Genomic DNA, 12,794 nt, shown 5'->3' on the forward strand with positions numbered 1-12,794 from the left:
TTATTTAGGGTTGAATTGATTTTTGAATCAGACAGACAGGGTGCTGTAAGATGACACGCATGGAATTCTCCCGCTCCAGCCCGCTCTTAGGAGCCGTGTACACACCTACCACATCAGTGGACGTGAATGAAATATCTAAGGATAGGCAGATAAACACACACACACACACACACATACACACACACACACCCACACACAGATGCACACAGAAGCAATACATGTAAAATGTAACCGCATTATATTGGACTGTTAAGAATCACAAGATTTGGTGCAGGCAAAGCAGAAGACTCAAAAGGATTGTTAAGACTTGATGGTGTAGTAGTTAGTGTTCTCATAGTGTTTTGATCTGATCACTTGTCTTGGGTTTTGAAATCCTTGCCATGTGCTTAGCTTTCATGTTTCAGTGAGGCGTATATACATGGAGCATCAATTAAACATAAATCCTCAAAGAACTAGCTAGTGCCATTTTAGGACTTGTCCCTAAAAGAATACTCATCTTTTGGGTATCAAACTGCAATGAAGCCTTTTTTTACATTTTAATATTTATATTTGAAGATTTTAAGATGAAGTCATATTTTGCTGCACCAGTTCAGGTGATTCTACAAATATAATTCCAAGCTATACAGAAGGCCCCATAACAAGGCTTTCCCTCCTACTGTGACACAGGCGTTCCATCCTACTGTGACACAGGCGTTCCATCCTACTGTGACATTGGCCCCATAACAAGGCATTCACTCCCACTGTGACATTGTGACAGGGGCGTTCCCTCCGACTGTGGCACGGGAATAATTGAGATGGTTCTGCCCAGCCCATTCCCAGACAATACAGGAGCAAGTTAAGCAAACAGGTTTATTAAATGAGCCACTGGAGCAGAGAGATGCAAAATCATGAGGAGCAAATTAGCACATCAGACCCTGCCAAGACCACTTTCTCCCAGTCTCCAAATATTAAAGGTCTGAGCCAATTATACTGGGATACTCCCTTTTTATTTCATTTTTTAAATTATTATTCTATTATTTAACATTTATATTATCTCGGACTGAACCACGTGTGAAAGCTACAATTATGCTCTTCCCTTCTCTCTATATCATATTGTGCTATGTCGTTGATCAGATGGAATGGCCATATAACTTGTAGTTCTTTAGGTGCCTGAGGTGACCAGGGTTTGTATTCTAGTTTCTTCCCTAACCCTGAGCTGGGTTCGTAATCCTGGGGGGCTCTCCCACAGCCAACGCATTCACTTACCCTAAAATGGGTTCACACCCAATTAATACCTTTACCCTTAGGTGCCTGAGGTGACCAGGGTTTGTATTCTAGTTTCTTCCCTAACCCTGAGCTGGGTTTGTAATCCTGGGGGGCTCTCCCACAGCCAACGCCTTCACTTACCCTAAAATGGGTTCACACCCAATTAATACCTTTACCCTTAGGTGCCTGAGGTGACCAGGGTTTGTATTCTAGTTTCTTCCCTAACCCTGAGCTGGGTTCGTAATCCTGGGGGGCTCTCCCACAGCCAACGCCTTCACTTACCCTAAAATGGGTTCACACCCAATTAATACCTTTACCCTTAGGTGCCTAAGGTGACCCGGATTTGTGATCCTGAGGGGGTCAGCCCCCCAACCCCCACCTCTTACACTGGATAGCCTGTGGTATTCCATAGTATAACGAAACTGATGTTCAGATAATTGGCATCGTTTGTTGTGTGTGTATGACCCTCTACTTACACCTGCCTATCCCCAACAAAGTGTTATGCATACAATCTACTCTGCCTATAATACATTTACATACTGTGTGCCAGCCTTATATAAACAAATGCCATCATTGACATGGTTTTCTGCTTCATTGCTCTGCTTATCTTGATAATAGTAACCTTATGAGGACACTGTATACCCAATAAGGTGTTCTACAACCAATACCTTGAATGTTTAGGAAGTTCATTTGTGCCATACCTGAACTCTGGCGCCAAGTTAGCCTTCAAGCCGTAGAAACCCGCCGACAATGTGAGGAGCCAGAAAGGAACAAAGTTTCCGCCCTCACACTCCAGGTATGGGGCAGACCACTTGATATGATCTTTGTCAAGAACATAGCTCTCCTGAGCGGCTCGACCATCCCTGCTCGCCCACCCACGGAAATTGTGTGGCTTTTTTCGGTCCCTAAATTCGTTGAACCACTCTGAATCCGGCGCTTTGTTTCTAAGGCGATGGGGGGCAGATGATGAAAGGTCCTGGAGTACTATCTCCTTGTCTCTTCTGGTTGCTTGAAGAAAGACGTGAGGGCCAGGTGTGGGCAACTCCGCATGAAAAGTGAGCACTGCCCGGTGGATTTTAGAGTCTCCTTCCAGCATGCTCCTTACCAGCGCATGGTACCACTGAATGTCGCGCCTTACTGTCTGCTCTCTCGACCTGTTTGCTTGGAGAAGCATATTCAGGAAGTTGGTGGCATGCGCCATGGTATCCAAAACACTGTGGAGCGAGTAGTGCGAGGCCACCTGGGAGCCACCACGCAGGCTGCTTAACTCGTACCGCCGTGAGCAGTTTACATGTTCCAGCGTTGCAGAGTCTCCCGTGTGGAGGAAAGCGGTCACCACCCTGGGCAGGTCCTCCTCAATCTTGTGTGCGACCACCGAGCGCTCAGTGACGGGCTTGTTAAACAGAGTTGGGTGGTATTGGGGATCACGATTGTTCGGAGTGCTGAACATAGGATATCTTGTCCTGGTCTCTGAATCTTTGTCATTATCAGACCATTCGACATATCCATAATTAGAACTGAAAGCGAATCCTATTCGTAGGAGCAGGTATATCAGGAAAATACCCATACCGTTGTGCCTTCGTGCCAGATAGAAATTCAGATTTAGTTTACATCTAGTCTGTTGGGTTCACCATACCTGACATTAGCAGAACTTCGGATCTTTTTCAACGGACTCGGTAATCTCTGGATAAAAGTTGGTGGACATCAGCCGCCCACTTGCATATAATTCCAATATAGTCTTTGAACGGCTCGAGTCGCTTACATGCTTTCCACTGTCGTATTTTAAACGCCTCTGGAGTTAAGTCACATAATTTACCATTGACGGTCTTGTTCCTTCTTCTGCTGTATGTTACCAGATTTTACCAATCAGACGCTTCCACCGAAAGAATGCGTTGCAATTCACTAAACCACTGCCTGATTGCCTGCACACCGTACCTTCGCAAACACTGTGGTAAAAGATCACACGAGAACCCCAGAGAGAGCTGGAATGCTCTCGTATTCAGTTTCTTTATGGTATACGCCAGGACAGCTCACAAATCGTAGACTTCTCTATGGCCCTTTCTTCCGTCAATCACGAAACTGGGTGGATGGAAGGTGGGGAGAAGAAGGGGAGCTGTCCAGTGCTGAATGAAGCGCCAAGGGTGGTCAAGGAAGATATATTAATTATATTCGTTATCCTGTCGATATCTAGAAACAAAGTGATACTAAATATAATGTATATTCTCTTGTCGTTTCCATGTCAGATTGCTCTGCTGTGTAATCAGCAATGACGCATCAAAAGTAGAATGTTGAAATTTACAATCAGCCGATCTATTTTTTTAAAAATTAATTTCGCCACGTGATCTCTGTTTTTTGGTTATCTTCGAAAATTATTTACGAGAAGTAATAAAGCTTTACTTCTTATTTCCGTTATCCTAAGACAACGAAGGACAGTCTATGTATAGCCTAGTGTATTATGGCTGCTGAAGCCCATTTCCTGCAATAGTCAAGTTAAACTCCTGCCTACTGATTGACTGGCCCTTTCGTTCTTCTTATACTGTAAAGACAGTACACAAACATCACAGTGTCAGGTAGCCATTTCCCCCTCCTTACCCTAACCCTCCTCTCAAGTAGCAACGCCTCATGTGACCTGATGAATATTTCAGACATGTTCATATTTGGAACTTCATCAACATTCTTTACAAGCTAGGCTGCCGAAGCAATAACTGAAGCACTTCAGTGCAGAAGCAAATTTTCAGCCTCTCTTTTCAATTTTGTCAGACAGTGCTATATTTATTTAATTGATGAGGTTTTATTTTGGATTTTCAATTTTAGGGCACAAACATGTTTTTTTACATTTACATTCATGTAAATTTCTCATGCAAATGCATTTGATTTCTGGTGGGAACTCAGTGTTATCTATACAGTAGGATTGGCACAACATACTGTATATTCCTAATTAGATTCAATGCTATTTATAAAGTGCCAATAACAATTTAAAATGGCTTCAGTCGCTGCACAGAGCCCTGAGCCTAAACCCCCTAGGGCAATCACCAAGGAGACGGGGCCAAGGAAAAACTCCCTTTTTACAGAAAGAAGCCTTGAGCAGAACCTCAGCTCGAAGGGGGGACCCATCAGCTTGAAGAGGGCTGGGTAGAGAGAGATAGGGATAGAAAAGGGAGGCTGGGGGGCTGAAGGGAGCGGAGGAGAGAAGGAGAAGAGAGAATCAGGAGCAAGCAGATGGATTTATAAACATATCAGAGGATAAAACATATTAGCACACATGTGGCATACACAACACATACTGTACATGATTACATGAAACATGAAAAATGGTACATGAAATATACAGAATAAATAGTGGATAAAAATGGAGAGAGCCCGTATTCAAAGTATTGACTGTAAAACAGCTAAGTGGGTCCTCATAAGGTTAGAATTATAAAGATAAGCAGAGAAATAATCAAGATGCCAATGATGGCATTTGTTTATAATGTGGGTAAATAGGCTATCCCACAGTATGTATTAGAAGCAGATTAGAATTTGTGCATAATAGTTTGGTGGGAATGGGCAGCTGTAAGCAGAGGGTTTCTGCAGGTAGACTGCACCAGCATCTCACAGTGGAGATAGTCCAGACTAGGAGGAGGGGTGGGCGGTGATCCCCTCTGGAGTACGAACCCAGATCAGGGTAAGGGAAGAAACTGGGATATAAACCCAAAGAGAACAACAAGTAACATGACCACTTCATCCCTATCAACGTCATAGAACAATATGATATGTAAAGAGAGGAAGAGGTAGAAGGGGAAGTTGTCTGGCATGATCATTTCAAATATTAGTGAAACAGGAACACAGGAAAAGATGTTTCATTCCTTGTGCTATTTAGTGGGGACTTCCCAGGTTTGGTTAGATAAAGTTTCCAGGTTTGAGCTAAAATAGATTGCATTCCAACCGCTTCTTAACTTGACTGCTGTATCTGTGTCAATGCCACTGGTAGATATGTGGCTTTAATCACCACACTGACCTCCCCAAGGAAAAGAGGAGCAAAGCAGGTGAGTGAGAGCAGGAGGGCAAGCCTGTCTGGGCAAGACTTTAAAAAGCCTCCAAAAAGTGACTGGTATTATCTCACACATCCCCCACAGCCGCCTGCCCACAGTGGAGCCAGAGGGTAAGAGGGTGTGCCACAATTTGTGAATCATGACTACATCCACGTACACATAAGGGTCAGCAGTGGTTTCTATAGGATGCACTTAAAGAGGAACGTTTTTAGTATAGACTTAAAGGACCCAAGGGTGTTTGCTTCTCAGATGGAGACAGGAAGATTATTACACAGGATGGGGGCTTGATAGGCTCTTCCGCCTATTGTGCTTTTTTGATACTCTTGGAATTACAAGATGGGAACGAAGGGTTCTATCTGGGCAGTAGGGGACAGTAAAGTCCTTGAGGTAATCTGGAGCTAGGTCATTTAGAGCTTTGTATGTTAGAAGCTATACTCAGCAGCAGGGCTGGACTGGCAATCTGGCATACCGGGCGTTTTCCCGGTGGGCCGAGGTGCAATATGGGCCGAAAGTCCCGAATTTTAATTTTTTTCCCCATATAATGGGCTGACTGGCTGGCCCACGAAAGTAGTTCATGAGTGGCCCTATTGACACTGGGCTGGCCCAATCACATCCCCTGGGCTGACCCAACACCAACCCCTTTCGATTTGGACCTGCCTACATAATGCATTAGGACGGTAAACAAATTCAGCGTGGCCCATGGAGATACGATACAACAACCTACGGTAAGCTTACTACTCATGAATTAAAACGTCTCTAAAATATGTTTGACTTAGGACCTATGTTCTATGGCCAAGTTCGTTTGCATTAAATACAAGACAAGTCTGTAGTTGTTGTTAGCCCTCAGCCTACTCTACTCTGAAACAGCCAGCCGTTAGCCTACACTCTATGTTGTGTGTTTGAATGGTGGGCTAGCCCCTTAGCCTATTGGTGCGCGGTGCCATGTCAATGTTCCGAAAGCCCAGTATTCCCAAACCCTGGTATTCCGAAAATATGCCAATTTGTCTAGAGAGTGAATTATGATAGCCCGTTATACGCTCCAGTTTGCCCCCCGTTAGTGCCACCTCATCAAGCGCGTTTCCTACAGGAGGAAATAGACTCCCTTATAGGAAAGGGAGCAATACAGTCTGTAGGCCTACCTCTCGTAGACGAGAACAGGGGGTTCTTCAATCGCTATTTTCTGGTTCCAAAAAAGGACGGAAAAAATCGACCGATCTTAGACCTCCGTATTCTGAACAAAGCGTTAAAGTGTATGATGTATATTGTATTGTATTGAATTTAGATTAATTAAGACCACCACCTTAACACACACACTCTTCTTGAACTCATAAAGTAGTAGGTTCAGTGACGTGCGGTGAGACAGCTGTCTTCTGTAGCTTCTGCGAGCCCATGAATCAATGTTTCGTTGGAATCATGATGTAACGTTGTTGTTGTAGCGGGAATACAGCAATGCTATTTTCTAATTGGCAGGGCATATGATTCTAGACTTCGCTAAGCACTGAAGCGACTGAAACGGTGAATTTTGATCACATTCAGCGAAGTTAACAGGTAAAACGGGAGAAAAATAGGGCGTCTGTAGGCCGTCCTGCCTAAAAGTAGGGCGTCCCATTTCTTCTTATTTTTTAGTAGACTATAGGGCAGACGCCCTGTTAGCTAAAAGCCTGGTTGGTGTAGACATTCGAGAGACCAAAAGGTGTGTTATCGAATTAAGTGGGCCGGTCTGGTTCAAAATGCTTGAGCACCTGCCCCTTTTGCCCTTGATGCCCAAAGTGCCCTTTTGTCAGAGTGTTTTTTTATTAATATTATTATCATTATTATTTATTTTTAATTTGTGTGTGAAAAGTCCGTCTGTGCGGCCCAAAATAATAATACATTTAACGAAATGATAATAATTTAGATCTACCTTGGTCGGTCACATGATCCACAACGTGCCCTCTCTCTGCCCTGACGTGCCCTGCTGACCGACGCCTCGGATAAGTTTCTCTACAGCCCCCGTTTTCTAGGTAAGCCGAGTAGCCTTGTCATGCCAAATGTGCCATGATGACACGGGAATAACTCGGTGTAAAGTTTGCTATAGGGGCTTATATGCCTCTCTCTTGTACGTCGCTTTGAACAAAAGCGTCTCCATGCAAATATGAGCCAAAAATAGTTGATTAACTCCCGTAAATAAACTTGTCAACGTATGAAGTTTGTATCGTTTAATATAGAGCGTGGTCTTTAAATCTGAGAGCATTTTCGTTCATTTCACGTCATGATTTTGTATTGGTTGGTGAATTTTGGTAACGTTATTTCATATCAATCAGAGAGAGAGGGCCAGATAGCGAGAGCGAGCAGAAGTCTTTGAGCAGAACGAGTGCGAGAACTTAAAATGAAACACAGGGAATTTCTGATAGCAACAGTGTATTTGAGTGCGACAACTTAAACTGAAACACGGCAATTTTGCAAGCAACAGTGTATTTGAGTGCAGACAATCCGTTTTGAGCAGGATCTCTCCCCCCCCCCCCCCTCCCTCTCTCTCCATCCATCTCACTCATTGAAAATTGTATGTTGAAATGGACCCGCATTGACTATAAACATTGCACCCTTTTGACAACTTTCATACTCACAGTGAAACACAGTTGTCTACAGTACTTGCTGCATGTACAATTAAAGTTTAAAGGCCTTGTTCCCATATAGTTCCCCTGCTCATTTAAAACCTAATGAGTATGCACCTGTTTTTGAAATGGATGTATGTGTCTGTGTGTGTGTGTATGTGTGTGTGTGTGTGTGTGTTGGCAGCTGTGGAGACACTGTAATGTGTCTGGGGGTATAAACCAACCCCTTGTGATAACACTGTCCTATAGCGTGGAATGAACTCAGCGTCACACTGGTGGAAATGACCGTCACACCAGTGGACATAGGCTATAGAAAAGGCCTAGATAAATACATTTTTACAAATCCGTGCTACATGTGCCCCCTTTTTAACTTTGAGCACCTGCCCCTCCAAAGGTCTCTGCACGGCCCTGTACACCAGTGAGGGTTACTTTCATGGAATGCCAGAAATATAACCGTATTGAAACTGCTGGAGGATGCACCTCTGCTGATCAATAATTGTACCTGTGATATGTCTGAAATGATAAGCTCTCCTCCGATACTGTTTGAGAGGACGTATTCAGCGCATGGAGCTTTACTGATCAGTGATCAGTATGTTGTGGCTCTAGATTCCCCTTGCATCACCTCTAAATAAACAGGAAGAGTATTATCATTAACTCTCACTGGCCTCATCCATGGGTACCCTTTTTTAAACTGCTTGAGACATCGTGTGATACCTTTGACTAATAAGTAGCTACTGTGGCTACAAAGTGAAGTAATCAGTCACAGTCTCAGATATGGTGAGATGAGATGGTAATGTTTTAGTGGCGCTGTTAACATGGGCATTTCTTGATGCCAACTATAGTGTTGACATGTCATGGTGACAGTTTACTTTACCTCAGAGATAATACAAATATTTATGAGGAGATAGAAGTTAAGTTGCTTAACTTTTTTTTGTACCACTGCTTCTCTGTTTTTTCTCTGTCTCTGTACTTGAACTCCCTTTGACCCACACCCTTTCATCCTGACGGCTGTGAAGTCATGCCCAGGCACTGCATTCGTCAGGCAGCCACCACCTCAGCACTTGACCTTAAAAGTCTAATTGCGTAATTCTGCTTGGTGCAATACCCTCACCTGGCCTCAAAACGAAACATGACATTCCTTGCACTTTCAGATGAGCAGTGGGGTATTTTATTCTTTTGGTTTATGTATAACCTGTTAACCTGTGACATAAAGTCATAGTTTACACACAGAAAATGGTTTCAGAAGTTGTAAAGTAAGTATATTTACCTCAAGAGTGTATTTGTAAAGTTAGTATATTTACCTCAAGAAAGTATTTTTTCAGTATCAGTATATTTACCTCAATAGTGTATTCGTCAAGTAAGTACAGTATATTTACCTGAAGAGTGTATTTGTTAAGTAAATGTATGTACCTCATGAATGTATTTGTTAAGTAAGTATATTTACCTCAAGAAAGTATTTGCTAAGTAAGTATATTTACCTCAATAATGTATTTGTTAAGTAAGTATATTTACCTCAAGAGTGTATTTGTTAAGTAAGTATATTTAGCTCAAGAGTGTATTTGCAAAGTAAGTATACAGTATTTACCTAGTGTTTTTTCACTAGAATATTTTTGCTTTCTCGCCTCTCCCGTGGATTTACAAGACCTACTAATCCAAGGCCCTGGTCTCACAGCGAGACGGAGACAGAGAGGAAAATGTGCAGGAGCCCTGGTGCGATTTAGGAAGTGGAGTGCGGTCACCTCTACCGAGTATACACCACTTCACGGATATCGCTCGTCTTCCCTGTCGGAGGTACTCCCATCCTGGATCCGGACGAAGATACCACATCGATGACTCCACTGTTATCGGCTCCTTCTGGTCCTCATCCCGCCGCCGACCTCCGAGAAATGCCCCCCGAAAGGTGGACCACACAGGTTAGCCAGCCTAGCCAGGTCGGCCACCGCTGGCTTCTCCAACGAACACAGTGACATCAATCTTGGACTATTTAACATCCGCTCATTAGTTAGGCAGGCCTATAACCTGTAAAGGTCCTGCCAACTGAAGTTGTTGCTCTGCTGCTGCTCTGCTTTGTGCATTTTAAAAATATTTTTTAACTGTATTATTCACTGTATTAGTCACTGTTGTAAGGCGACCTTGGGTTTCTCGAAAGGCGCCCTATAAATAAAATGTATTATTATTGTTATTATATCTGAGGTAGAATACAGTAACCTGTGTGTCACACACACACACACACACACACACATACATACACACACACACGCACACACATACATCCTCCCTGTGTACATTTCTGGTCCTCCAGAGATTGCCCCTCATACATCCACTCTTGCCTCAGCATGTGGAGGATGGCACTGTCCTGACAAACCCGAACAACCAACACCTCCTGCCTTTCTACACCTCCTTTGAAATTCATGCAGTGCAGACAGCCTCCTGCTGTGTTCAATCACCGCCAAAAAGATTATGTGCCACTTTTCTCACAAAGATCAAATGGATTTCATTAAAAGGACAGCACCAGTTGTTAATGTCACAGGGGTGAGGTTAAAGATGAGTGAAAGATCTGTGTTATACCTTTTTCCTCAAGGTGAACTAAAAAAACAAGAACATTTACAAAGCTTAAGTCAGACTGAAGTCAGAGTCGAGTGAAATCTGTGAGCAAATTCATATTCTGATGATCTTGTTAGGATTTATTATTTTTTTCTGGTTGGCTCTGGGTTCATGTCTGTACTTCTATCTTAAATTTAAAACTGTACCTCATCAGACTTTTTGCAAATTGAGTTACAAAACCTTTTTTAAATGAACCCAAACCATGCAAACAAACAGATTATTTGGGAAAGCACAGCGTCTGCAGCACCACACAGGTCTCACCTATCTGACCTATGTGTAGAGGTCTGCATTTTAATCAGGCAGAGCATTCACACATCTGCCTGAAACATCATGCCAGTACCTTTTGGGTATTTTCCAGATCTCCTACACTATATCCATTGAACTGTTCTTAAAAGCAGAACATTGGCTTTGTGTGCCTGTGGTGAGAAACGCACCTAACTTGAGAGCAGGTGGCCTTGAACTTCTGCTTGCAGGGATCAGTCTTAGTAGAGCTGACATCTGGCTGAGTGTGAACTCGCAGGCGTCATCTGCATGGGATCATTATACCCTGGAGGCCTAAGAGTGTTGACAATTCCACACATTTGCAATATTACTTACACACACACACTCAGACACACAGACACACAGACACACAGACACAGACACAGACACAGACACAGACACAGACACAGACACAGACAGACACACACACACACACACACACACACACACAGCTAGACACAGCCCTCATCACCTAATAAATTTAGCTCTATGTTATTCTGGATATGGATCAAGCCAACAGCCTGTGAGAAGAATGCAGTGTTCAAAGTCAGATGCCACAAAGGACTCGCAAGTAAATCAGATTCAGTGAAATGGGCTGTATTCAGTATTTGCACAACTTGTTAATTTTCTGCCAATGTATTGCAATATGTTATGTGTGACAGAGTAGGTCACTTTATGTCCTGACAGCACACTAGATTTGGTACCTTTTATGCTGTGACTTCAAACAAGGTTTTACTAACATGCTTGTCGTGTGAAAAGTAATTGAAATTAATCTCTTTGGAAGGCAGGCAGAGTTTTTTACAGAGTATTAAGATACATCAGACCCATAAGCCCAAAGACTGTACCACCAGAATGCTTTGTTTTGCAAATGAATATTACTCAAATCTGTATTTGTGTTTTTATCCTCTCTGTCTTTTTCGTTCTTTCATTTCAGCCTACATCCTTATTTGTCAAACCTTCAAATTAAACTATTCAATGAAAAACACAGCTTTATACTCTCCCAGCTCAGCTCAGTTCAGCAAGTGGGTGGGCAGGAACCTCTCTGGGTTCCATTAATTAGCCTGGTTTAATGTCAGTGAGGGGAATCTTTAATATCTGCTCCATCATTTGATGAATGTTGGATGGCAGGGAAGCCATCAGTCAGCCACACAGTTTAAACCAGCTCTGGTGAATGGTGGGATAGCACTATTCTAAAAATAACTCACTAGTGTGTGTGTGTGTGTGTGTGTGTGTGTGTGTGTGTGTGTGTGTGTGTGTGTGTGTGTGTGTGTGTGTGTGAGAGAGAGAGACAGGGCGACTGAGAGAAAGAGGAAGCTCCTATACTGAGATTTTCAAGGGATAATTGAGGTCCTCTTTACTCAATTCCAAAACAGTTATTTCGCCTCCTCAGGATCTTTATGGTGCTGCAGAATTGCTTTCACAGGTTCCAAAGTATTTTTTTTTCCAGCTCAGCCATGTTGCCTACAATGTTGACCTGAGTTGATTTGAGTTTTTCAATCAAACAATTTGAATCAGTATTAGTGCACTATTTAGAATGCCACCATTATATATGACGCCCACTTTCTGTTGTAAGGAGGAAAGAATTTCTGAGTTGGAAAAAATAACTGCCAAATGAATGATTGGATGAATGAAATGAATGAGTGTGCTTGTGTAAAAAAGGAATGACTGATGCAAATGTTATAAAATACATTTTAATGAATGCTAGTCAGGTGACCCTTGATCTAAGTGTCTAAAAGCATGGGATTTGAAGATGAAGGTAAAATTGAAATAACCATTTCATGATTAAATAAAATAGCAATTATTCCCTGCCTCTATATATGAGTTTTATTAGAAATATTTTAGTTACATTTCAAACAAATCTGTAGTAATCACTTCATCTGATTCTTACTAATTTAAATTTCATCCACATGAAGAAAAACACTACAAGATTTTCCGCTTCAGTCCTCTCTGGTACTAGGCCACTATCTTACCACTGCAGCTGAAGACCACTGTCACAACGACTGTTCCCATGACAACAAGTAAAGGGAAAGAAAAAAAAAGCTGCCAGCAACAAGAAGAA

At 42.6% G+C, this 12,794-nt stretch overlaps 1 protein-coding gene across 1 annotated transcript in view; it reads right to left on the reverse strand.

The window, feature by feature from the left end:
• gpr158b (G protein-coupled receptor 158b) overlaps positions 1-2,812 on the reverse strand; it is a gene marked incomplete at both ends in the record, with an annotated part of 49,987 nt that extends 47,175 nt beyond the window's left edge. The window contains one exon of the mRNA XM_080836267.1: positions 1,947-2,812. Within this exon, the coding sequence (XP_080692393.1) occupies positions 1,947-2,812 (866 nt within the window). The remainder of the gene's footprint in view (positions 1-1,946) is intronic.
• Between the last annotated feature and the right edge of the window lie 9,982 nt (positions 2,813-12,794).

Source organism: Sprattus sprattus (assembly GCF_963457725.1).
Source record: "Sprattus sprattus genome assembly, chromosome: 4".
Lineage (NCBI taxonomy): Eukaryota > Metazoa > Chordata > Actinopteri > Clupeiformes > Clupeidae > Sprattus > Sprattus sprattus.